Raw genomic sequence first — 25,084 nt, 5'->3', positions numbered from 1 at the left:
AAGCCAACGCTAGACACCTTGACCTTGGACTTCCAGTCCTTGATCTTACATTCCAGAACTGTGAGGTAACAAATGTCTTCAGTCCGTGGTACTCTGCCATGGCAGCCCCAGCAGATTAACACAGACGGTAGGGCAGGACTTTCAAGGGGGAGGTGGGGGAGACTGCAGCACAGTTGAGACTAACTTGATATTTGGGGTGGGAGAGAACAACAGGCTCTTTTAAGGTTCTTTTAAAGGTCATATCCCCCTGAGATCCACAGGCCAGTTCCAGCAACCTAATTAACAGGTGTGCGCTGGTACAACATAGGTATGAATTTAAGAGAGGGAAGCAGAGTTGATGACAGCCCTTTGCGATTCTGCCAAGGCCGAGCCTCAGGAGATCCCATCAAGATGTGACATTCTGATTGGCCAGACTCATAGCCACAAACCTGACTGGGGAAACCTGTCTCCTGCTTGACTTCAGGCTAGCCTGGGCTCCCCAAGGCTCCATTGATCATTTCTGATTGGTGACCTTTGCCCTCTAGCAGATCACCCTGGTACCAGCACTCAGGACCCACCAACATCAAGCTATGTTAACCACTGTGATAAAAATGTGTCAAATGGTTTATGAAGCGAGTGTATGATGCCCCATAATCATATCAATGTATACAGTTATGATTTAATAAAAAAAAGAAAAGATCCTACCATAAAAGTCAATGTGCATTTGGAAAAACACATCCATTCATCAGGAAATAGCCAACCCTGCACTACACGAAAACCTGACACCAGAGGGAAAATATTTTTGTCAAAAAAATATTTTGAAAATATTTTTGCTAAATGAACATGGTTTGTGAAAAATCACATCTATTACCCAGGACTTTTTAGTTCATAAGCGTCACAATATCAGATCATCACACTGGCAAAGCAGGGCCTGTAAGGCTGTAAGGAGGAGATCTGGAAATTGCTTCTCTTATTGAAAATTACAATGATATTTGCCAACATGGAAGTTTTTGCTTGTGTACGCGCTCAAATAAAATTTCTGACCACCATTGTTTACAGCCCAAATATATTAATATCGCCACATAACAAATTCCAAAGAAGACAAATGAAATATTTAAATAACTCGAGCACTGCAGACCTACTGAATACTGCATTTTTACCTTCGTGTTCATTTTTTACTTATCACCTGCAGACATTAAAAAAAAAAAATTAAACCTGATAACGTCGAAAGATGAGAAAGGCTGAACTCAGAGAAATAAAGGAACCATAAATCAGGAAAACTTTGGGGCTGCGGAAAGACACTTTAATTTTGTAGACAAAAGACTGCATTAAGGAGGAATAATGCAATAATCAAAGGTGAACGGATTGCTATTGTCTGGCAGCTTCCTCTGTGGGAATTTTCCCACCCCTGACAGCTGTAAGGGGGGCAGAGGCGTTGAAAGGGGCTGAGCCTTTATTCTCTGAGCCCCTTCCTCCCCAGCCCCTCCTCTCCTCCGTCAATAAACGTCTACAATCATATTCTTGAGCTCCTGTGTGATTTCAAGGTTCATCTCTTCCACGCAGCTCAAACACTAATTATCCCAGCTGTAATTAGTAAGATAATTAAATACTGGCTCGCTCATCACTCTACCTTGGGTTGGGTCGTGGTTCTCCCAGAAGACCTTGAGCAGTTCCTCAAAGCTGATGTGTTCTGGCTGGTACACAACTCGGACAACTTCGGCATGGCCAGTTTTTTCTTGAAAGAAACAGAACGTACAACCAAAATTTACTGACAATATAAATTTATGGCAAGCTGCCTGTTCCTGAAAAGCCAACAGACAAAAGCTGCGACACTTCCCTCCAAAGGAAGGGTGTGAGCATGACTGGACGTTGGCTACCAGGCTTGTCCTACGTCTCTGCCGCGGGCTCTTTTTCCCTAAAAACCCGCAGTTCTTTAGTGAGCTTTCTGCCATGACGATGTCTACATTGTGTTCTAACATGTTTTAAGTTTGCGGACAAACAAATATGGGTTTTCATTTTTCCCTCTCACTCTTAGGAAACCTTATAGGGCCAACCTGATATAGTGATCGAGATTTGAAACTCAGCAAAGGGGAATGAGCCAATTTATTTTTATCAGCACCCCATGCTGTATGCAGCAAGCTCAGCTGTACTACAGTGAGATGGCGCCAGATAGAGAACCCGGTAAAAAAAACAGGTTGATGACTCATTCACGTCAGATAAATTGGTTAACAGAGGGACATATTTGCTGTGCTGTTAACACTGAGGCAAGGGTCAGGTCCTACCCAGTGGGAAGGCAGTGTCTTCTCAGCCTAATTCGTCTCTACGGTAGACAACTACTCTGCAGCTTACATCCCTTCGCAGGACCTGCTGTGAGCAGGCCCATTTCCATAGGTGGTTCCAAAGGTTTCGTGGATGGGGAAGTGGGCATTTGCAGTGCCACTTGCACCTGTGGAATTTATGCCTTATTTTAGAGTCTCAGAACACGGTAAATAAAAGATCCCTTCCTAATAACATCATCTCTATATTTAAACTTGTTTTCCATCTCTTTTCGGCAACCTTATGTGTAGTAAAGAATATGGCTTTGACCAAAGAGAGGTCTGGCCTTGGTCCTCAGATCCTGAGAGATGATTGACATCACGTCCAATAGAAATATCTTATTTAGGGGAGGGGCTGGACACACTGGATCATAGGACAGGGCTGGCCATACCCAATAGTCTTAGGGTGGGGGCTGGGCATGCCCAAAGTGCCACCCGTGTGGATTAGGGTGGGGGCTGGGCATACCAAAAAGGCCACCCATGTGGATCAGGGTGGGGGCTCTAGATAACCTGGTGTCAGTCCCCTGGAGTCTGAGTTCAACCATGGGGTACAATCAATCGATCAATGACTCATGCCTGCACAATGGAGACAAGCAAAATTCTAGACCAGTGGTTCTCAACCTTCCTAATGCCGCAACCCTTTAATACAGTTCCTGTGGGTCGTGACTGCTGCTCTAGACACTGAAGCTCAGGCAAGCTTCTCTAGTTGCCAAGAGGTTTATACTTCCAAATTCGTGAAATAGGGAAAAAGAAATATTTGGAACCTGCCCAGACTCCTGTCTATACATCTCTTTCTTTAGCTGATTTTGAGCAATACCCTTTCCCTATAATAATCATACCCGTTAAGTATCCTCTAACGAATATAAGGGCAATTTGAGGATCCCCTGAACTTTCCCCTTAGTTTGCAAAAGTTTTCTCCCATATATTTGTCATCTCACTTTAATGATCACAAATGGCCAATAGTATAGGCAGAAAAGGCAGAAAACCAGAAAACTGAGACAGAAAAAAAAGTTACATTTGCCCAAGGTCACGAAACAAGTGAATTTGGGGGCCACAACCTGAAAAAAGAAAATACTTTCTGACATCTTGTCCACGGTTCTATCCAAAACATAAAAAGAACGAGAGCAAGGTGAACATTTGAAACCTGTGTCCAAAATAGATATTACCTTTTATTTTTTAATATTATTATCTTTAATTTTTAATATTTAAAATTATATTGATGGTAGAAAAAAGTTTGCAAATACTCTGAAGCTTAGAAAATGCAAGGAAGTATTAAAAAGAAAATGAAAATCACCTGTACTCCTGCCGCAAACGCGTTATCAATGGTTTTTACACATCTCTTTCTGGACGCATTCCAGACGCACACAAACAATTTGTTCCATTATCATCGTTACGGCATGCTTTTCCCAATTACCAGGATATTGTGCGTATGTCACCGAAATTTTTAGAAAACACCGTCTATAATGTCCACATAACACTGCATCAGATGGCTGTCCAGCTACTTACTCAGTCATCCCCTTTCAAAAGCACATGGAAACATATTTTTATCCATGAATGTAAATATTTTTCCTTCCTTCTGAGGCTGCCTCAAGCCATAGTTATATAATGGAGATTTCTAAATCAATGCTTATGAACACTTTTAAATTTCTCAATGCAAGTTCCAAACTTTTCAGTAAAGTTGGCCTAATGTTCTCTCCCCATTGGCAGCATATTTGGGGGCAAGTCTCAGTCACCAGTATTTTTAATCCTTAGTAATTAACAGCTGTAAGATAGTATCCTGTTGTTTTATTTACAATAAATCATTAGTGAGGTAAAAAATACATTTCATGGTTGCTAGTAATTTTAATTTCTTCTTTGTTTCTTTTTTGTCATGTCCTTTTTATATTGGGCTATTAATTGATTATGCTTATCTGTTATTATTAATTGATTAGTCCACACAGTGACTATGGTCACTCAAGTTAGCATCTAAACAGATATGAAAAGAACAAGAGTAGAGAGTTTGGAAAGAACATAAAGTATTACAACCGTGTTACTGAAAATCACCTTTGATCTACTTTAACATCTTATTATTTTATAATAGGAAATAAGTGATTCAACTACCCAAGCAATAAATCTCTCTAATAAAAATAGCAAAAATATTTCATACATGTCATATGTAATTGGCATGCAAAGCATTAAAATCACACTAGAAATACAAGCAAAACATGTCAACAGGCTATTCACATAGGAAGAAATAAATGTTAAGTTGAGACGCTCGAAATGTCAACAAGAGAAAGTAAATGCAGGCTAAAACATTAACATACCACCTCTTATTACATCTTATAAAACTGCTTACAAATGCCCCAGTGCTGGGGAGGATGCGGTGAAATGTGCCCTTACTTGGCTAGTGAGGGAGTAAGATTACTATTAAATAAATTTGGTTTGAAACACTGACGGCATATGTATTAAGAGGCACAAAGATGCTCCTTCACTTTGATTAAGTGATACAGGAAATCTAACCACAAATAAAGAAAAAGATATGCAAACATTCCCTCCGTCACTATTACAGTGGTGGAGTACTGTGAAGAAATACAAACATCAAACAAAAAAGAAACAAGTTATGGCACGGCCACATGACGAAATATGATGGAGCCCTTAAAATACCACGTCCCAACCAGAGTGAAAGCTGTTACTATTTAGTGGACAGCAACATGCACTCACTGTACTGCCTTGATGCCCCCGAATGGCTCACCATTTTTCTGATTTTTTTTTCTATTGTGATAAAATGTACATAACGTAAAATTTGCCATCTTAACCACTTTAAAGTGTATAGTTCAATGGTACAAGTACATCGACATTGTTGTGCAACCGTCACCACCATCCATCCCCAGAACTTTGTCATCATCTGAAACCCTGTATCCATCACTCACCAACTTCCCACTCCCCACCCACCTCCAGTCCCTAACAATGACATTCTACTTTCGGTCTCCATGAATTTGATTACTCTAGGGATCTCATATAAGTGGAATTATACAGTATTTGTCTTTTTTGTGACCATCATATTTCACTTGGCATAATGTCCTCAAGGTTCACCCATGTGGTGGCATGTGTCCAAATTTCCCTCCTTTTTTTTTTTTTTTTGCAGTTTTGGCTGGGGCTGGACTCGAACCCACCACCTCCAGTATATGGGGCTGGCACCCTACTCCTTGAGCCACAGGCAAGGCTGAATGATATGATATTCCTGTGTGTGTGTGTATTACCTTCTGTTTACCCATTCACCAGCAACGGATACTTGGGTTGCCTCTGCCTTCTAGCTAGTGTGAATAATGCTGCTATAAACATGGACATACAAATAGGTATTACTCAACAATTTTGCAAGAGAGATATAGTCCCCATCTCACACATGAGGAAACCAAAGTCTCCGCACAAGTTTTTCACAAACAACATTCCATAGTCAGAAGTGGCAGGATCCAGTTATGAGCCAACCAGGTTTTTTTTTTGTTTGTTTTGTTTTTTGTGGTTTTTGGCCGGGGCTGGGTTTGAACCTGCCACCTCCGGCATATGGGACCGGCGCCCTACTCCTTGAGCCACAGGCGCCGCCCAGCCAACCAGGTTTTAATCAGAGGTGAAGCTCAAGTTCATGCTGTTGAGCCTGAGCCAGGGTGAACGGAGACGCCTGAAGCCACCAAGGGACAGCAAATGCCATGCGGACTGTGGCCCAGATGACACATCACACAAATAGCAGTGGGGTAACTGACGCTCAGGATTACACCGTTCTTCCATGAGAGTAGATGGGCCCACTCTCCAAGCACACTCTTCCAGACAAACTCTGGCACTGATACCATTTGTGGAGAAGAAGCTGGATTGTTTAAGAGAAAATACTACCATCCAAATGCAAGACCCATTTGCATTGACAAACAGGGCAGAGATGCCCTTGCCAAACTCACCTTTTAAGTTTCTTTACTTTATTTCTCCAAAGTAAAAGAAGCGATGTAAAAATACACAGTGCAAATGATCAAAAGGATTAAGGGACTCAGAACCTCTTGCAGAGATGCCTTCACTTTACGGAGACTAGCCGGTGTGCTGGGCTAATTTCATTCCAGCGACCAAGCTGCAAATACTTTCTTGTGTTTCCGGAGATAAAAGGCCATATCTTAAAAATACTTCAAGCTGTGTCTTCACTTAACATCGTGCAAATAGCATGATAGATGTGATGTGCAAACACGCTCGTTAACAATTCGCAGCAGCATTACAGCTGCTTTAACACCGCTGTGCAAAAATATCTTGAAAGAAGAAGTAGAAAGAATGAAGGTCTCTCTGAGCGGTTCCCTCTGGTGCCTTACCCTGCAGCCCCAGAGGAAAGAAAATGAACACAGAGGGGTCGATTATGGACAGCCGTTTCTTCCAAGGCAAGATAAATGGGCGTGTTCTGAGAGAAGAAATACAGGCATTCTGTGCTAATCGAGCTATGAAGCCAAGTCATCCATGGAACCAGGTGTTTTTAAAGAGAACCCCAATACAAATTGGTGGGTTTTTACAGTCCTGCAGCACAGCTTCCCATCCCTGGGTGGGGGGTAGAGGGGAATGATACCTTGGGGGTAGAGGGGAATGATACCTTCAGTTCTTCTAGGTTAGTGTGATTAGATTCTGCTACTGTGAGGCTGGTGAGAAGGGGAGTGAGCAGGAAGCTGGTCTCCCCAGAGATGAGAACAGAAGAGACAGCCGCAGAGCTCCAGTGAAACCCTGGGCAGGTGGCATAGAGGGACAGTATCGTTTGCTGGCCTTCTGGCCCTGCCACCTGCTGAGTGACCTTGGCAAGACCAGGGAGAGCAGAGCTGGTTCAAACCACAGCTCCCTGGTGAGGGAGCCATGCTTGGAGGCCCTTAATCTTCCGAACCAATTCTGTGCCTCAGTTTCTTCACCTGCAAAGTGGAGGATTGGCACCTGTCATATGGGACACAAGTCTATCTAAGTCTCTACATCTTGTTATTCCAAATATTATTATAATTATTCTCAAGTCAGCTGTAATGATATGGAGAAAGACTGGAAGAGACGTCACCGGGTAGCTCGGACCATCATTCCAACACCCGGTTTCATACTTTTTTTTTTTTGGTAGAGACAGAGTCTCACTGTACCGCCCTCGGGTAGAGTGCCGTGGTGTCACACGGCTCACAGCAACCTCTAACTCTTGGGCTTACGCGATTCTCTTGCCTCAGCCTCCCGAGCAGCTGGGACGACAGGCGCCCGCCACAAAGCCCGGCTATTTTTTTGTTGCAGTTTGGCTGGGGTTAGGTTTGAACCCGCCACCCTCGGCATATGGGGCCAGCGCCCTACTCACTGAGCCACAGGTGCCACCGGGTTTCATACTTTTTTGACTGTGATCCTGGATGTCCTACTTTTATAGATGGGAATGAAAATAACTTCTGTGATAAAAGAAAGATGAAGTAAGGTCATATATGGAAAAGCATTTGAAATGAATACAGCTCTCTGTGCACAAATGGGAGGTTTCTACTGTTAGGACCCTTGGTGCTTCCTTACAATGGAAACACAGGACATGACCCCGGAGAACACACAGGATACCAGGGCCCCTCCACCCATTAAACTAAATTGTATCTCTGTGTCCAACTCGGCTTCCGTTCCTTCATTCCTTCATAGGTCCATTCTAAAAGTATCTATGGAGTGTGTCTAACTGCAGAGCTGGGTGTGGAGGTCCCTGGATGACCCTGGGGACACACCCAGGCTCTGATGGACTTCACCCACACCCTGGAAGGGCCAGATTCTCACTCTTCCAGTGAAGGGCAGGGAGATGATTGTATTCCTCAAGCGTGATCACCCACTGTGGGATCAGAAAGCAGCAGCTGGGTTTAATGAGCAAGTGTTTTACCCAGGCAAAAACAGACATCTGAAGCAGGGCTCCAGGGGCAAAGCTGAGGCTGGAATCCTGCCTCCCTAGAGAGGAAGTGCCACGTTGACATTTTCTCCTACCTCGTATCTATGTGAGACCCAGGAGACCACAGGGGCACCAGGGCTGAACCTGAGTGGAAGCTCCCACCGTCACCTGAGCTGGCTTTAGAACACAAGGCCACCTCTGTCCGGTGGGTGCCTGGTCACTTACTGGCTCTGTGGCCTTGACAAAGTTCTTTCCTCTCTAGGCTTTAGCTTCTATATCTGCAAAATGGGTATATTAATAGCACCTCCTTCAGGGGACTACTGTGATGAGTTCAATCACCTGTGGGAGGCGTTAGCAGAGTCTGGCCCATCACACACATAAAATTTCACCAATAGTAGCTTTATTAATAAGAGCATTCCTAATATTGTTATATTATCATTGTTCATGATTTTGTGAGTCTGAGATTCTGCATTTTTACAAGATTCCCTTGGTGACTTCAACAGTAATGGAAGTTTGAAACCCACTGAGTGAGACCCCCATGGGTTCCTTGAGCAACCAGTCCTTGACCTGGATCCCAACAGCGTCAGCAAGCAGGGTCCAGGAGCGGCACACAGGGGGATCCAGACAATGATGTTTCTCTCCACTGGTCTGGCCTCCCCTGGGTTCTTTCTCCACATAGGGTCAGTCCCTGCAGTGCAAAACTTGAGTGTGCTTGTTGTTTACAAGTGCTTGCTCAGGCTTCTCACACAAACAGCTTGCTCCATGACAAAAAGCAACCAGGACAATGCTCTTCTGGGCTGTCCCCAGTACTGGGCGCATGATATGACCTTAAGAAATACACAGAGGGCAGAAGATTGCTCACAGTAGGTTTTCCCAGCACTTAGCCTTCATCCCAACAGGTGTCCATGTGAATCCTACCACTCCCCTGCCTACTGGGCAGTCCCTAGATGGCGTCATTCTGCTCTAATCCTCTGTCCCTGACGACCTCGTTCTACATACACCTCACTATTTCTCCTAAATCAGGCATGACTACCACCCAGGAAAGATCCTGGATGCAGTTAACCCAACTATAAAACTTTCCTGTACGGGCCAACACAGTGTTACATTTATTTATTAAAAAATATTTATAGAATGACTGCTAGGTTCCATGCACTGTGCTCAGTGTTGAGGGCCCCCTGGTGACAAATGTTAATTAATATGGTGACAACAAGCAAGTTCTGAGCCATGAAACTTGGTTTCGGTGCCAGGGTACGATGGGCACTAATCAGGCCGCACACATTGGTCCTGTCATAAGTTTCAGAAGTGGGCATTGTCTATACTCTGAGTCCAGGTAAGGAACTACAGTTTAAATTAAAAAGACACAGTCTATTTTATTTATCTGACAGGAATGATGGAGGGATAAGTGAGCCACAGTGATTTTTTTCATTAAATAATAACCATTCTTCAACTCCCCTAATTCTTTCACTGTCAACCAGAGTCATCCAAACAGTTAAACCAAATCGAAGAGTGCACAAAGAGATCCAGGTATTTGAAGGGAAAAAGGGGAGATGGTGGGTGAAAAACACCTCCCCTTTTCCCATACAAGATTCAAAACACTACTTTTCTCTTGCTAATTAACTACAAAGAGGTAAGATGTCAGCTCAGTTTCATCTCCAGCTCCTGCAGTTAGAAAATGTGATTTCCAACAATGTACTCATTATAAAAAAAAGTCCTAATACATCAAAATTGGAGGCCCTGTGGAGTTCATTATAGGATTCGAGGAGTGTCTATACTGTCATTTTATCTTGGCTCTTTTTCTTTTGTCTCATCCGTCACTTAAAGTGTCCAACGAGAAACATAAGCTTTAAAAAAACATCCTATTGATTGAAAAGTAGGAAAAAATACTGTTGGAGCCCTGGTGAGGTTTCGGAGGTTCCTGATGGGGAGGGATGATGGGGAATTTATAATCCTTTGGTGTGTATTTTACATGGACACATCCTTCAGAGATTATGCTCTCAGAGGAGTGCTGTAAACACCGTTGAACACTTAATCAAGAAAAGACCTCAAGAAAGCAGTCAAGGATAACCATGAGTTCTGTATGTCCCTAGCCGTTTCTTACTGCTACAAGGGTAACTTGCGGGTAAAAGCAGGTAACTAGGATAGCAGTGAGCTGCTCACTAGATTCTGTGTGCCACCTGCTGATGCTTGAGGTTGGCCCCACACCCAGTGCTAACCCTTGAGCTGGTTTTCCCAAAATCTGTGAAAAGACCCATGTGTGTGGGCCTGATTAGTGCCCTTCCTACCCTGGCACCACCTCCCACCCCTCCCTGAAGGACAGAGGCATTATGAGTTCTTAGCAAAACCAATCTGTTCAGTAGGGATTGTGGTCCTCTTGCAGCCAAGATGACAAACACAGTTATATTTGATGGCCTGACAAAAATTAACACTGAGAAACCATGGCTCCTTGATGCTACTGAATTATACACCAAGTTTAAGATGAGGCCTGTGTGCATCTTGTTATCCGTGGGCTACACAGAAGACAGGTTCATATTCCCTATGCCTTATAATTCCTTGTGGCACTTTTTGGAACATGCCCTCTCCCCACTGGGATCCTGACAAGGAGATCTGTGGCCAGGCCCGGGTGTATATATACATTCTTACAAAGCTCCGTGGGGGCTTCTGATGCAACGCTGGGGAAGGCAACCATGAACTCAGGCATTTATGTGTGTGGCTCTACCAAGGGAGAAGAAACAGACAGAAGATTTTTTTTAAACAAAGTATCAGAATTGGAAGGGACCCGAAAGGTCATCTAGCCAACTGCCATGTTGCGTTTTACCCCTACTACAACCTCCAGGTGACCATCTCGAGGCAGGCATATACTGCTTTATAAAGTAGTCCATGCCACTGTTGGAAAGTCCCGATTGCTGGAAATCTCTGCTTATACTGAGTCAGAAACTGCCTCCTTCTGCTCACTGGTCCCGGGAGTGCCTCTGAGGTCTATTCACTCTTGACAATGGCACTGAAAGGAGCTGATGGCCTGGCGCCTTTTGGCACAGTTAAATGGACATTGCCTTAGGAGTTAGAAGACCTGCATTCCTGAGCATAACCTCCCAGATGACTCACTGAACTTCCCTTGGCCTCAAGTTGCTCATCTGTAAAATGGGGATACTAATACTAATACCTGTCCCACAAATGGCCGAGAATATTCAAGAACAGACACAAAGGGAAAGTGCTTTGGGAACTCACCGGTAGTAATTAAATCCATAATATTATTACTTGTCTTCCCATCTCCATATACTAACAATGATGAGCCACGTCATATTTTCAATATGATTGAAGGGTCTGGGTTAATACAAACAGAATGACACGGACCACTCTCCAAACAAAGGTGGGTTTCTCTGGGTAAGCTGCCAAGGGTGGGTTTTCCTAAAAGTACCTGTGTTCCAGATTAGAGTTAAAAGATACCTCGAGGCCCCCTGCGATCACAGTAACAGAAGGGGTTTTTTAAACCAATATTCTTTCATGTTCTTTAAAAACTTTTCTCAACTCTTAATAACGGGGATGGGAAAAGACAGCCCTCCCGATGCCCACCATTGCGAATACTGTGGCTGCTTTCACATTGCTGCCAGAAGAGCTTCTTTAAGCCACTCAAAGATAAAGAGAACTGGGCTCAAAGGAGTAAGGCGCTGGCTCCATATGCCAGAGGTGGCAGGTTCGAACCCAGCCCTGGCCAAAAAAAAAAAAAGATAAAGAAACCTGCCTATTCTTTCGCACATCAATTGCTTTTTGGAGTTATGTGGTAGCAGCATTCTCTCCCAACTCGTGTGGCATATTATTTATAAACACTCCACACAGAACTGATGCAGCAGGACCATGCGGGAAGCATGACTATGCCTTATTCAGATGTCTAAATTCATTAACAATAAGTGTAAGTACAAGTTTAGTCTAAATACTTTTGATCACTAATACTGTTAGTGATCTGGGGAAAGTCTTGGCTTCCCTTATTTACTTCCAAAAACACCTATTTTATACCAGAAAAAAAAAATCAATCCAACAGGCTTATCTTGAAATCATGCCAACAAGTCAAACAAGAGAGGCTTAACAATTTTATGAGTATGTAAATAATAAGTAGAAACTCTTTAGAATATCTGGACAGGGCCGAATCAGCTGATTCTACAAATTTAGCCAAATATGGTCTCATCTGGGCATCCTCAATGAGGGTGATATCACTCCGACAGAGGGAAAAAAATGGTTCTTGGGAGACAAAACTATCTGACGTATTAAATGGCTGTGGCCCTCCAAAGGGTCACAGTATATAGTATATCTGTGTTATACCTGATATATAGTTTGTCTGTGGCATTAAATTTAATGGAAAGGAGCAGGGGAAGACAATTAGAAATGTCTACAAAGGCCATCTCAGGGTAGATATAATTTTTTAAAAGTGAACACTAGTCTACCTGATTCAGTTAATACATTAGTACAGTCAAACTGGCATCACCACCAGCCATAACTCCGGCCTCGTGTTCTCTTCCGTATGGGGCTTGGGATACAACATCACCACCACAGGAGAGAGTCACACAACAGGGACTCACTGAGTGCCTGGAACAAGCTCTTGACATTCTTTGGGGATAACACAGCAATGAGTACGACAGTCCCTGGCCTCATGGATGTCCCGGTCCAGGAGGGCAGAGGGAAGGCAAGTGGGAACACTTAGGAGCGGTGCTCCCCACTGAGCCCAGAGCCCAGAGCCTGTGGCATCAGGGAGGACTTCTCAGAGGAAAGGTGACTCCACTGCTCTTAACACCAAGCACTGCCACAGCCGCCCCTGAGCCCTGGGTCCCCTCATTCTTGGCTACTTCACGGTGGTAGAATATCCAAGCAGTCCACATGCTTCTGCCTATAGTTATTATAACTTAGGAAAGAAACAAGGCCCTGAGCAAAAATTTTCCAGACCAGGGCAGTGATACTGAGCTCATCACATGAGAACAACGTGTGTCTCAAAGGGACTCCCACAGTACCCAACACTAGAGGCCCAGCTTGGACCTAAAGTACCTTGTTCTTGGAAACCCAAACTCTGGCCCTGGACTTTTTCTGTCTTGAAATTAGTGAAAAATGTGGGGTGATGTTGATGAAAACACTTTAGATGGGTGCTTTTATGGGTCACAAAATGCTTTTATGTGCATTAATCATCTATTAAATCTTCACGGGAACTCCATGTACTCTTACGTCCATTTTGCAGATGAGAAAACCAGGCCTCAATGAGGTCAAATTATTTGTTTAATTCAGGTGAGTCAATGGGTTTGATTCCATAATCTCATGCTCTCTTCCCATACATGGGAGTTGTGGGGAAGTATTAAATTGTTGCTACCAATGTATTTCCATAGATCCAAATTCTGCTGTAATGTGATGGATATTGGGAATCTTTTACCCTTGATTAGCAGGTCTTTGATGACAGCTAGTAATTAACATAAGAGCCCAAAGCCCGTGCCCTGAGGAATACATCAAAGGATCCAAAAAGGAAGTGCTGGAAACTGTGCCAAGGGCAGTGGCATGGCAGTCAGAATATTTGAGGTGGATGAATGACTTAACTTCTCTGAGTCCCAGGTTCCTCATCCACACAGCAGTGGACAAAAAGGCACGCTGTAAGGATCACGTTGTTCCCATGTGCACACCTGCGCGCACACAGAGGTCTGTTTACTGTGAAGGGCTCGCACGCTTAGCTTCTCTGCCCATGGTCTCTATCCCAGCCTGACAAGGCAGGAATTCAATAACAGTGAGCCTTGCGTCTCAGCTCCATGCACAGCACTTAACCAATAACACGAAATCCAAAGACATCTGACCTCCAGAGCCTGCTCTCGGGAAACCCACTCAAACACAGACAAGGCGAGATAGAAAGCATTAAGAGAGGCACAGGGAAGTGCTTCAGGAGTCTGGAAGGGAAGAGAGCAGAGACAGTTTCATAGAAAGGTTGTAACTAACGATAGCTATTGAACGATGGGTGGGATTTAGACACAAGGATGGGGGTGAGGGCGTTTCGGATGTTGAAAACAACAAGCACCAGGACACAGAGGAAGAAGACCCCAGAAAGGACAGATAGCTCCGAGGAACCAAACCACGCCATTCCTTCTAGCAAACACGGTGACCCACGTCGAGGAGCTCGCTCTGGTCGCCCGCACAATTCTGCTGCCACCACTTCCCACGGTAGCTGCGTTTGCTCCCAGACTTGCTTGGACCAACTGTACTTTATCTTATAAGTAGAAAATTTAACTAGATATCAGATACAGAAGAAATAAACGTGAAAAAAAGAGAGCTCTGTCTGTATTAAAAATTAATTTTTAATGATGTTTTTAAAAACAACCAAATTCTGTCACTCACGATGACAACGTGGATGAGCTTAGAGGACATTACATGAAGAGAAACAAGCCGGGCACGGATAGCCAATTACCCCACCCTTTGGTGGAGCTAAAAAAAAGTTGATGTTATACAAGTAGGAAGTAGAGTAGTGGCTGCTAGAGGCTAAGGCTTGGGGGAGAGGGAGAAAGTGGCTAACAGATAAAAAAGTAGAGCTGGACGGGAAGAATATGTCCTAGAGTACTAAAACACCGAAGAAAAGGCATAATTAACAAAACAAAACTTCACTCTATATTTTCAAATAGCTGGAAGAGTTATTTTTTTTTGAGTGGGGTCTTACTATGTTGCCCAGTTTGGCCTCGAACTCCTAGGCTCCAGCAATCTTCTCACCTCAGGCTCCCAAGTAAAGGTCATAGAAAAGCAGATTGTGCATGTTCCCAGCAAGAAACAATGATAAACGTCTGAAGTGATGGATCTGCTAATGTTATGCCCAGGAGTCTCTCAAAGACCACACCACTAGACAAGTTGAATTTAAAGAGGAGTCCTTTTATTGAAGAGCCAGCTGACGACTGCCTCAGTGTCCCAACATGGGGTTTCTGAGAGCAGCCCCAGGTTGTCTGTGCCTCTGGTTTTTATAGGGCAAAACTTTTCTGGGGGCAAGCAAGCATTATTACAGAAGCAAAAACAGCAGTTAAAGGGGCAGGTTTAAGGAAGCTCCTAAAGCTAAGAATGAGATTTTCTTCCCTTTTCTCTTCAAAGGTACCCTGCAATCCTGTGCATTTTCTAAGAATCAGTACTAGTCTCTAGTCGGTTGTTTATTTTTTGGAGGCGGCGAGGGAAGGTCACTTACGTTACATGTGAGTCTTTTCTTCAATGTACTATAGAAGGAGAACTGATAAGAGACACAGAAGCTGGGGCGGCGCCTGTGGCTCAAAGGAGGAGGGCACTGGTCCCATATGCCACAGGTGGCGGGTTCAAACCCAGCCCTGGCCAAAAACTGCAAAAAAAAAGAAAAAGAAAGAAAGAGATACAGAAGCAACCTGTCTTTCCATGGTTTTGATGGAGAATCCTGAATTCCCGGATCTAGAGTACAGATCTGGTGGTAAGAAAGTGAATTGACAGCTATATTATTTCAAGATCAACTTAGCATCACACAGGAGCGTTTGGGTGGTGATAAGAGTCTGGGGTGGGGACGCTGACCATCTGCACTCCTCAGGGGGCGCCCCCATCACTCGCTGACCAGGGGACGGCCTAGAAGGTGCTGAAGGGTCTGCATCAAACACAGCAACACTGTGGCTGCTTCTGCTACCTGGGGCTGTGGGGACAATGGGGCTGGACACCAAGGGGGCAGAGGATGGACCACTGTCCCCCAAATAGCAATGATGCTGGTCTATACAAGCTTCCCTGGGTTTGCTGATACCACAAAACATCTGGATAAACGAATTCTGTAATTTTCATCTTGGCAGATATCCACCGTGGAGGTCAGTCTACATCATACTCCTGTTGACCAAAACAGCTGATGGAAACATATTCAAAGTGACTTTCAAAATATGAACTTCAAGCTGCGGATACATCAGTAAAGATTTCTGTGCTGTGTTCCCTCTCTTGACCTTTTTGCAAATCACAAACAATTGTACTTGCCAGCCCCTCGCTGCAGAGATGGGCAAGAGGATAATGCTCGTAAAGACTTGTTAGTTTTTGTGGATGAAAGGTTTCTGATTAGGACGAATTATAAATTGTTACTATTCATTAGAAAAGACAAATGAATTGCATCGGCTCCTGAGGTGTCTCTAACACCTATGTGCTATTATAGGCAGAAACCAAGTCCGGAAGAACACACCCTGTTCACAGCACCGCTATTGTACAAAACTATATCCCTCCACCTCAAAAAGAACACTTCAGAGCAGCCTGAAAAACCTGAAAAGTCAGTCCCATATTTCTTTGTCCCTTAATCTAAAAAGCAAGGGAAAAACTATAATTAGAAACGTGGCTAAGAAGCCAGCACTATTGTGCTTGGTGATGAGCTTCAGATGTTGGGATCTCAGCTCCATAATAGCCATCGCCTTGCTTGGTGCCCTCTGCAAAGCAGGCTGCTACTTCACAGACAGGGTGGGGTCAAGGTTTCTGGCACAGAGAATAAAGTGAAATTCCCCACAGAGAAGCCTCTCAACAGAACCCCGCCATTGTGTGGGTTTGATACCATTTCCACCCCCCCAGCACGTGCCAGAAATCATCTCTTAAAGACCAATTCTTAACTGCAGCATTTTTCCAAGGTGGGTTTGATAAGGTGGGCTCGCTCCTGTGGTCCTCACACTTGCATTATTTCAGGAATCTGCTTTCACAAAACCCGACCACGGAAGCCACGCGTGCTAGTCAGTGTACGCACAGCCACCCCGTCAAGGTCACGTCATCCCAGGCCGTGTGTAGATGGTTCCCTATGAGGAGGGGAACTGGAAAATTAAGTTCATGTCAGTCTTCCCCATTCATTATCATTAAATCAATCATTTTCTTCTTTTTTTTAAATTTTTTAATTATTTTGTATTAAGTCACAACTGTGTACATTGATGCATTTATGGGGTGCAGGATACTGCTTAGATATACAATGTGAGATGCGTGCATTGAACCAAGTAACACAGCCATCACAATCGTTTTCGATACGTAAACTTTGTGATTCAACATTTCCGGTGGTGGGGAGGGGTCTCAGAGAGAGGAAGGAGGAGGAGGAGAGAGGATAAGAATCGGCACATGCAGATTTAAAGTAAGTAGTTCCGAGCTGTTATCACTGGTGATTTCAGTAGAAAATACTTTCTATTTGGCAAAAATGGCTTCACTAAAATAAAATTCACGTTCAATACAATTCATCCAATTGTGTACAATTCGATGGTTTTTAGTGTATGCACACGATTGGGCAGCCATCACCACAATCGATTTTAAAGCACTATCATCCGTCCACAAGAAACTCCATACTTTAGCTACCTTCCCTAACCCTTCACCTCCCAGCCCAAGGCAGGGACTAATCTGTCTCATTTCTGTCTTCACAGACTTCCCTATTCTGGGCACATCAAGTGAATAGACTTTTATGCTACATGGTCTTTTGTGACTGGATCCTTTCACATGGTCTTCAGTGTCATCCAGGGTGTACCACATATTAGTAATTCATTCCATCACACGTAGATGCTATATTTTAAACGTATTTACCCATTCACAAGTCCATGTACACTTAGGTTGTTTCCTCCCAAAGTGCTAGGATTACAGACTACTGTGCCCACCCTGAATTATCTTTAATAACTACTTTAAAATTGGATCGCTATTTAACAAACGAAACACACTTTCCAAAAGTCTGCTCTGATTGGCTTTAAAGGTGAATTCTATAGAACATTCAAGAAACAAATTAGCCACATCTTATATAAACTCTTCAAAATGATAGGAAAAAGGGATTACACTCCCAACACGTTCTATGAGACCAGTACAACTTAATACTAAAATCAGACAAGAGCAGTGCAAAAAGGGAAAATTACAGGCTAATCTCATTAAAGAGTAAATTGAGCCAGGTGCAGTGGTTCACACTCGTAATCCCAGCACTCTGGAGGCAGGTGGGTTGCCTGAGCTCACCGGTTCAAGACCAGCCTGAGCAAGAGCGAGACCCCGTCTCTGAAAGAAATAGCCGGCGTTGTGTCAGATGCCTGTAGTCCCAGCTACTTAGGAGGCTGAGGCAAGAGAATTGCTTGAACCCAAGAGTTTGAGGTCGTGGTGAGCTATGATGCCAGGGCGCTCTACCAAGGGTGACAAAGTGAGACTTTGTCTCAAAAAAAGAGCAAACTGAAAATTCCAAACCAAAATTAATCACAAACTGAAAGCAGTAAATGGATTCAAGACAGTGGACACCGCCCCGCCATTTCAATGTATTTCAAAGCTAAAACTTCATGCAGCTTGGGTTTATCCCCCCAGATGTAAATAAAATCGTGACAAGAAATTTTTCATTGGAGTTGAAAAGCTAATTCTAAAATACACAACCCCAGCAAAGGACTATAAGAACAGCCAATGTTCTCCCACAAACTCGTTGAAATAATTTGTCTTCTCAAGTACATAATGAACCGGTCAGACAGTGCAGGGATATGGTGATAGTTGAATATAACTAAGGAACAAAACAAGGAGCCCAGAAAGAGGCTTGTGCATGAGTGAGAATTTAGTATGTGGGTCACTACAAACGTTTTGAAACAGACTGTTATGGTCCATTATTTCACTTTCAAGAAACACAGTCAACCAAGTCCTTTCTGATTTAGCCCTAAAAGTTGCTCAGCTTATCAGCGTTACCAGGAGGGCTTCATTTATTTCCATCCACGCAGATTCTGCATTTCCTGATTACTGTGTATCTCAAAACTTTTGTAATGACCCACATACATGACAGAGGCTACATGGTAGACCCTTGGAAAAACTGATTATTCATAGAGACAAAAGCAAAATTAGATCTCCACATAATAAGTAAAAATCCATTCTATATATATTAAAATTTTTAATGTAAAAAGTAAAACTCCTTTTGTCTTTTAGAAACCAACAAAAGAGACTATATTTATGGTACTGGGTTAGAGAAATATTTCTGGGCAATATATAAAATACACAAACTACAAAGAAAAAGATTAATACATTTAACCACAGTAAAATTAAGAACTTCTGGTCATCAAAAGAATTTTTAAAAGGAAATTCACCAAAGATGAGAACAATACTTGTCACCCATATAACTGTCATAGGATCAACATCCAGAATATATAAAGAACTCTTTAAATCAAGAAGGACAAAAATCTCAATAAAATGATTAGTAAAAGATGTCCATACGTATTTCATAGAAGAGAAATACAAACGGCCAAGAAAATATATGAACATTATTTCTGTCTCAGTAATCAAGAAAATACAAATTTTCTTGTCATAAAATTGGCAAAAAAATTACACCCTAAAACAGGAACATGCCACCTTGGAAATCTGAAAGCTGAGATACCCTACAACTCCCAAACCCAGACAGAGCCTCAACACATTGGCACATGGGTGCCCAGATATATACGCAAGGATTGTTGATAACAGAAGAAAATGGGAACGACTTGCTGTCCACCCAGGGGACAACAAAAAACAAACTGAAGTTTGGCTGTAATTTAATAACAGTCCATCAGCAGAAAAACAAAAGAGGGAAAGAACCGTTTCATATAGATCCATAGAGATGACTCTCAGGAAAAACTGTTGAGTGAGAAAAACAATGTATGTGAGACTATGTACAGTATGGCACCACTTACAAAATGACCCAAACAGGCAAAATTAAATAACGCATTGCTTCGGGATACACAAACCTGGGGCCAAACTTACAAGGAAAACCAAAGGGACACAGTAAATACCACATTCAGAGAGTGGACACCGCCCCACCATTAGGCCAGAGGTTCTGGTTCTTAAGTTGAGTGACGGGTTCATTTTTATTAGACTTTGCCATTAATTTATTCTCCTCGGAACTCAGGTATAGAAGGAAAGTTCTGCAATTTAAATTCACTTTATATAATCCCTTTCATGAATCAAATATCTAATTTTCTTTAAAAATGAACACCTATTATTTCCCTCGACTATCAGTCTTATATCTATTCTCACCAAAAGAAACCGTGAGTACTAACCTTATCCTTCCTTTTAAGAGCAAGTTATTCCTAACACCTCACCTGTGCATTTAACTGTAATTATATATACAAATACACAAGTTAATTACCAGCCTACAAAGTTTAAGTTACACCACACCAGTCTAGAACTGAAAATGATCATTTTCATCACAGAGGCCATGAAACAAACCTTTTTTTACTCTCTCTCTTTTATTAAAATTGACCCTTTAGAAGTCTTGTAAATCACATAAAGTCTAAAATGTGACTTAAATGCTGTTCAGTGGCTCGTGGAAGGTCTCTGCCAGAAAGGTAAACGTAACTACCTTCTGCTGCAAACTCTAAAATGAAGCAGGAAAATAAACCATAGGCAATGCCCTCATGGGACGACTGGATCAACTAAAAAGTTGAACTTGAGATGGGAGTTCAAGGCCTTCTGAGAATGACCCAACCGCTTTTCCCACAGTGGGCTTCCTCCTTCACACCGGGAGCTCTGAGGAGGACATCTTCACAGTCTGCTTTCTCCACTCTCTCTCCAACCTCTCCAGAGAAAAAGCAGACAGGAGAGAAAGAGCCTGCCCTCCATGTTTTCCTTGTTTCTAGAACAGGAGTTTGGTTCAGGAGTGAGGCAGTTGGTAGTTCAGGGCAGGCTGGGTCCTGCTGATGCACCAGGGCACGTCGTGACTGTTCTAACTCTTCAAGGGCCTTTTATTCCCTTTTTCAGTAATTAGTTTGGACACCAGCATATGAAAGATTAAGATATATAAGGATGCCTGCCAGGGGGACTTCCAGAACTCTTCTCCTTCTTACAAGAAGGAAACAAAAATAAACCACGAACCCCCTTTCCTTGACAACGGATACTGAATGTTGAAGACTTGATGCCTTCAACATAACAGCCATTCAGGGTCAGTAGGAGACACACCAGGGCTGGGAAGGGCAGAGCAGAAAGAGAGGAAGAACCTAAATTCTTGATGATTTTTTTTATTTGAGCTACTGAATTAACTACCCTGAAACTTCTTGACTTCTAATTATGTAAAAAAAAGTACATGTTCCTATTCTTAAGCCAGCTTTGCTTGAGATTTCTGTTACTTGCAGCCAAAAGTATTCTAAATAACCTACATGTTGAACCTCATTAAATCGTCACATCAGTGGTGTGAAGCTGGCTTTTTAATTTTTTGTAAAATGAAGCAAATGAAATAGCAAAAAGTTAAATGGCTGTGCCAAGGTCACAAGCCTGTAAATGGCATAGCTGGATCTGAAACTGGGTCTGATTCTAAATTTGGTGTTTCTCCCAATGAAACCCGATGACATACACGCACAATCCAGAGCAAAAGAACGAACTGTCAAATCTTACTGACACCCTTAACACATCGATGGCAACCGTGCCATCATCAAAACAGACTAGCCGCTGAGTACAAGTGCTAGTTCTGTCAAAGAGCCTGTGATTACGGTTGAATCACTTAACATTTCTCAATTAGGAGACTCATAGTCTTCATCTATAATTTAAAACAAGAGAATTCAAGACACACATCCGAAAATACTAAGTGCCCACCACTTGTCCACAACTACTTGGCCTTGTGGGAGACACACGACAGACCAGATACCAGCTTGTCCTTCAGAATTTGTTCATCTAAGATCTGAGTCATAGATTCTTGAAATAGCTGCAGTAGCACATTCAAGATGACATCACACATCAGCATATATGATGTCAACAATGTCACAAAACACTCAGGATTACATCACACATTAGCATATATGATGTCAACAATGGCACAATACACACTCAGGATTACATCACAAATTAGCATATATGATGTCAACAATGGCACAATACACAGGATTACATCACACATCAGCATATATGATGTCAACAACGGCACAATACATCAGGATTACATCACACATCAGTATATATGATGTCAACAATGGCACACTACACACTCAGGATTACATCACACATCAGCATATATGATGTCAACAATGGTACAATACATCAGTATTACATCACACATCAGCATATATGATGTCAACAATGGCACAATACACACTCAGGATTACATCACAAATTAGCATATATGATGTCAACAATGGCACAATACACAGGATTACATCATACATCAGCATATATGATGTCAACAACGGCACAATACATCAGGATTACATCACACATCAGCATATATGATGTCAACAATGGCACACTACACACTCAGGATTACATCACACATCAGCATATATGATGTCAACAATGGCACACTACACACTCAGGATTACATCACACATCAGCATATATGATGTCAACAATGGCACAATACACAGGATTACATCACGCATCAGCATATATGATGTCAACAATGGCACAACAGATGTTAAACAGAGTGAGACTCAAAAGAAGAGTGGCATAGATCCCAAAATTGGGTACCAAATGTTACTGAATAGCCAACAAATATCTCATGCCTCTAGGTATTCAGTTCAACCCTACGAAACCCTACGAAACGCTCAACCATTTTTTTTACTACAAAAATGGCAATCTTGTGCCTTTCACCCTTGCCAGGCCTGAGGATGCATCAAGTAAAGAAGTATTAGATCTAATGGGAGAGTTGGAGATGCAACTCCAGCCCCTATAAAATACAAAGCGGGGGTTCTTCACAGGTGATCATTGGACCCAAGCTTGTGGGGTCAGGAAAGGTCACCCAAAAGAGGAAATGCTTCAGTTGAGTTACCAGAAGGATCAGCTTTAATACTGCAGATTTCCTAAACCCCTGAGAAGTGTGTTTCTAAAGTGGGTGTTCACACTTCCCCTATGCTCACCCAACACATGTGTCTAGAAAGCCGGCTATTTTATATTAATTACTAATAATTCCCTTAGCAGACTTAACGTTGAGTAGCTACACAAAAACATGCAATCCATGCTTTCATCATCACCCCATCAATCAAGGTAAGAATTATTATCCTTCCTTTTACTAAGGAAGAGACAGGCTCAGGAACCCAGGATGACATAGCCATTTGGTAGCAGAGCCTGGTAAAAATCATGGTAGGAAATCAAAAGGAAACAACAGCATAGAATGATCCCTATACAGTCAATGACCTGAATTCCATTTATAAAAATAACCCAACCACCAAAGGAAAAAACAATTTTAATTCTACTGTAAGGCAAATGCCCCTTCTGGCTGTTAAGCATAGTCAGCAAGACTACCGTGATTGGGCAGATAGTGCCAATTCAACTGGCAGCTCCGAGGCACTTCAAAAGACCAAACCAGAAGTCGAATAAGTGTACAGAGAGTTTGGAGATGCCTAAGGTCCTTTGAAATTAATTTTAAAGGACCATCTGGAACTCCCAAGTTCTGTAAAGGACCACGCTCACAAGGGATAACTGTTTCGGCACCTTCTTCGAGGAGTTACCGCACAATCACAGGTGGGCAGAGTTGAAAAGGAAAAAGGACTTAGAGATTGCAGCAGATTCCACTGGCTCTTCACCCCAAAACTACTTCCTCATCTTTGGAAGATCAGCGTCATCGCGTTTCCTGCAGTTACTGAGGACAGGTGATTGAGTTCTATCCCGAATGTGAGCAGAAGTGCTGTGCACCGCTGCTGAGCCAAGGCCTTCAAGTGGCAGGTACACCCACCCTGTCCTCTCCCTATCCATCTGACAAGCTGGACACAGAGGTCAGTGGGGTCATGGGACAGAACAGAACCGCAAAATGGAAGCTCTCTGATCCTGAACAGCCTGATGAGGAAAGCTGCCCAGTGACTGGGAAAATGAGCATTTGGTTGTTACAAGAAGAAGAAGTCAACCCATATTACTTTTTGAGTAATCCTGTTTGAGCCAGAAGATTTGTGTTGGGTCTATTTGTTACAGCAGGTAGTCCAGCCCCATCTGCATAGGGCAGATGCTCTGCCCCCATGCAGGAAAGTGATTCATGGAACAGCTGCCACAGACAGAGCCAGAAAGGAACTCCAAGTCCTTCTGACTCAGACCAAGCGGCAGCCCCTGCTTCTCAGGCCCAGACTCTTCCCAGTCCAGGAGAACTACAGCAAATCATTAATGAGATCTAAAGAATTAGTAAGTGCCCAGCACTCTGGAAGGCTGAGGTGGGAGGATAGCTTGAGCCCAGGAGTTCAAGACCAGCCTGGGCAACGTGGCAAGACCCCAGGCAGATGTGGTAGTGCCCGCCTGTAACCCCAGCTCCTTGAGAGGCTGAGCAAGATCCATGGGGCTCCAAGCTGCAGTGAGGTATGATCCCACCCTGTGCTCCAGACTGGGGTTAGAGTGAGACTCTGCCTCTCAATAAAGTCAAAAAATAAAATGAAGAAGAACAAATGAATGACTCAACTGATAAAAAGCATTCAACAAGACAGTAAACATCAGAGTTATAAAAGACATCAAAATATGGGGCAAAATGGAAGGGTGAAGTGAACAAGGTTTGCCTATATAAAGAATGCTTTTTTGGGCGGCACCTGTGGCTCAAAGGAGTAGGGCACCGGCCCCATATACTGGAGGTGGTGGGCTCAAACCCAGCCCTGGCCAAAAAAAATGCCTTTTTTCTTTTTTTTTAAAGATGAGATCTTGCTTTGTCACCCAGGCTGGAGTCAGTGGTACAATCATAGCTCACTGCAGCCTCGAACTCCTGAGGTCAAGCAATTCTCCTGCCTCAGCCTCCTGAGGGAATACATGTCTGAGCCACCATGCCTGGCACTTTTTATTTTAATCAACAAATAAAAATTGCATATATTTGTGGTTTACAATGGGATGTTTTGAAATATATATATATATATATATATATATATACCTGAGGAATGGCTAAATCAAGCTAATTAGTATATGCATTACCTCCCACACTTATTACAAAGAGCTCTTAATGAAAAAAAAAATAATGCCAATAATTAGCCAAAGAACTATAAATTCTTTTATAAAGGGCTGTTTATTTTTGAGAAAGATGAGGAGCAATTAAAACTATGATGATACTGAG

At 42.9% G+C, this 25,084-nt stretch overlaps 1 protein-coding gene across 3 annotated transcripts in view; it reads right to left on the bottom strand.

Moving 5' to 3' along the window:
* MSRA (methionine sulfoxide reductase A) overlaps window positions 1-25,084 on the bottom strand; it is a 340,470-nt gene that overhangs the window by 109,397 nt on the left and 205,989 nt on the right. For all 3 annotated transcript variants that reach the window (XM_053578476.1, XM_053578475.1, XM_053578477.1), the window contains one exon: window positions 1,610-1,714. In XM_053578476.1, coding sequence (XP_053434451.1) covers window positions 1,610-1,714 — 105 coding nt within the window. The remainder of the gene's footprint in view (window positions 1-1,609; window positions 1,715-25,084) is intronic.

Source organism: Nycticebus coucang, chromosome 24 (assembly GCF_027406575.1).
Source record: "Nycticebus coucang isolate mNycCou1 chromosome 24, mNycCou1.pri, whole genome shotgun sequence".
Classification (NCBI taxonomy): Eukaryota; Metazoa; Chordata; class Mammalia; order Primates; family Lorisidae; genus Nycticebus; species Nycticebus coucang.
Note: the sequence above shows the minus strand (reverse complement) of the source record. Positions and strands in the feature narration are given on the sequence as shown.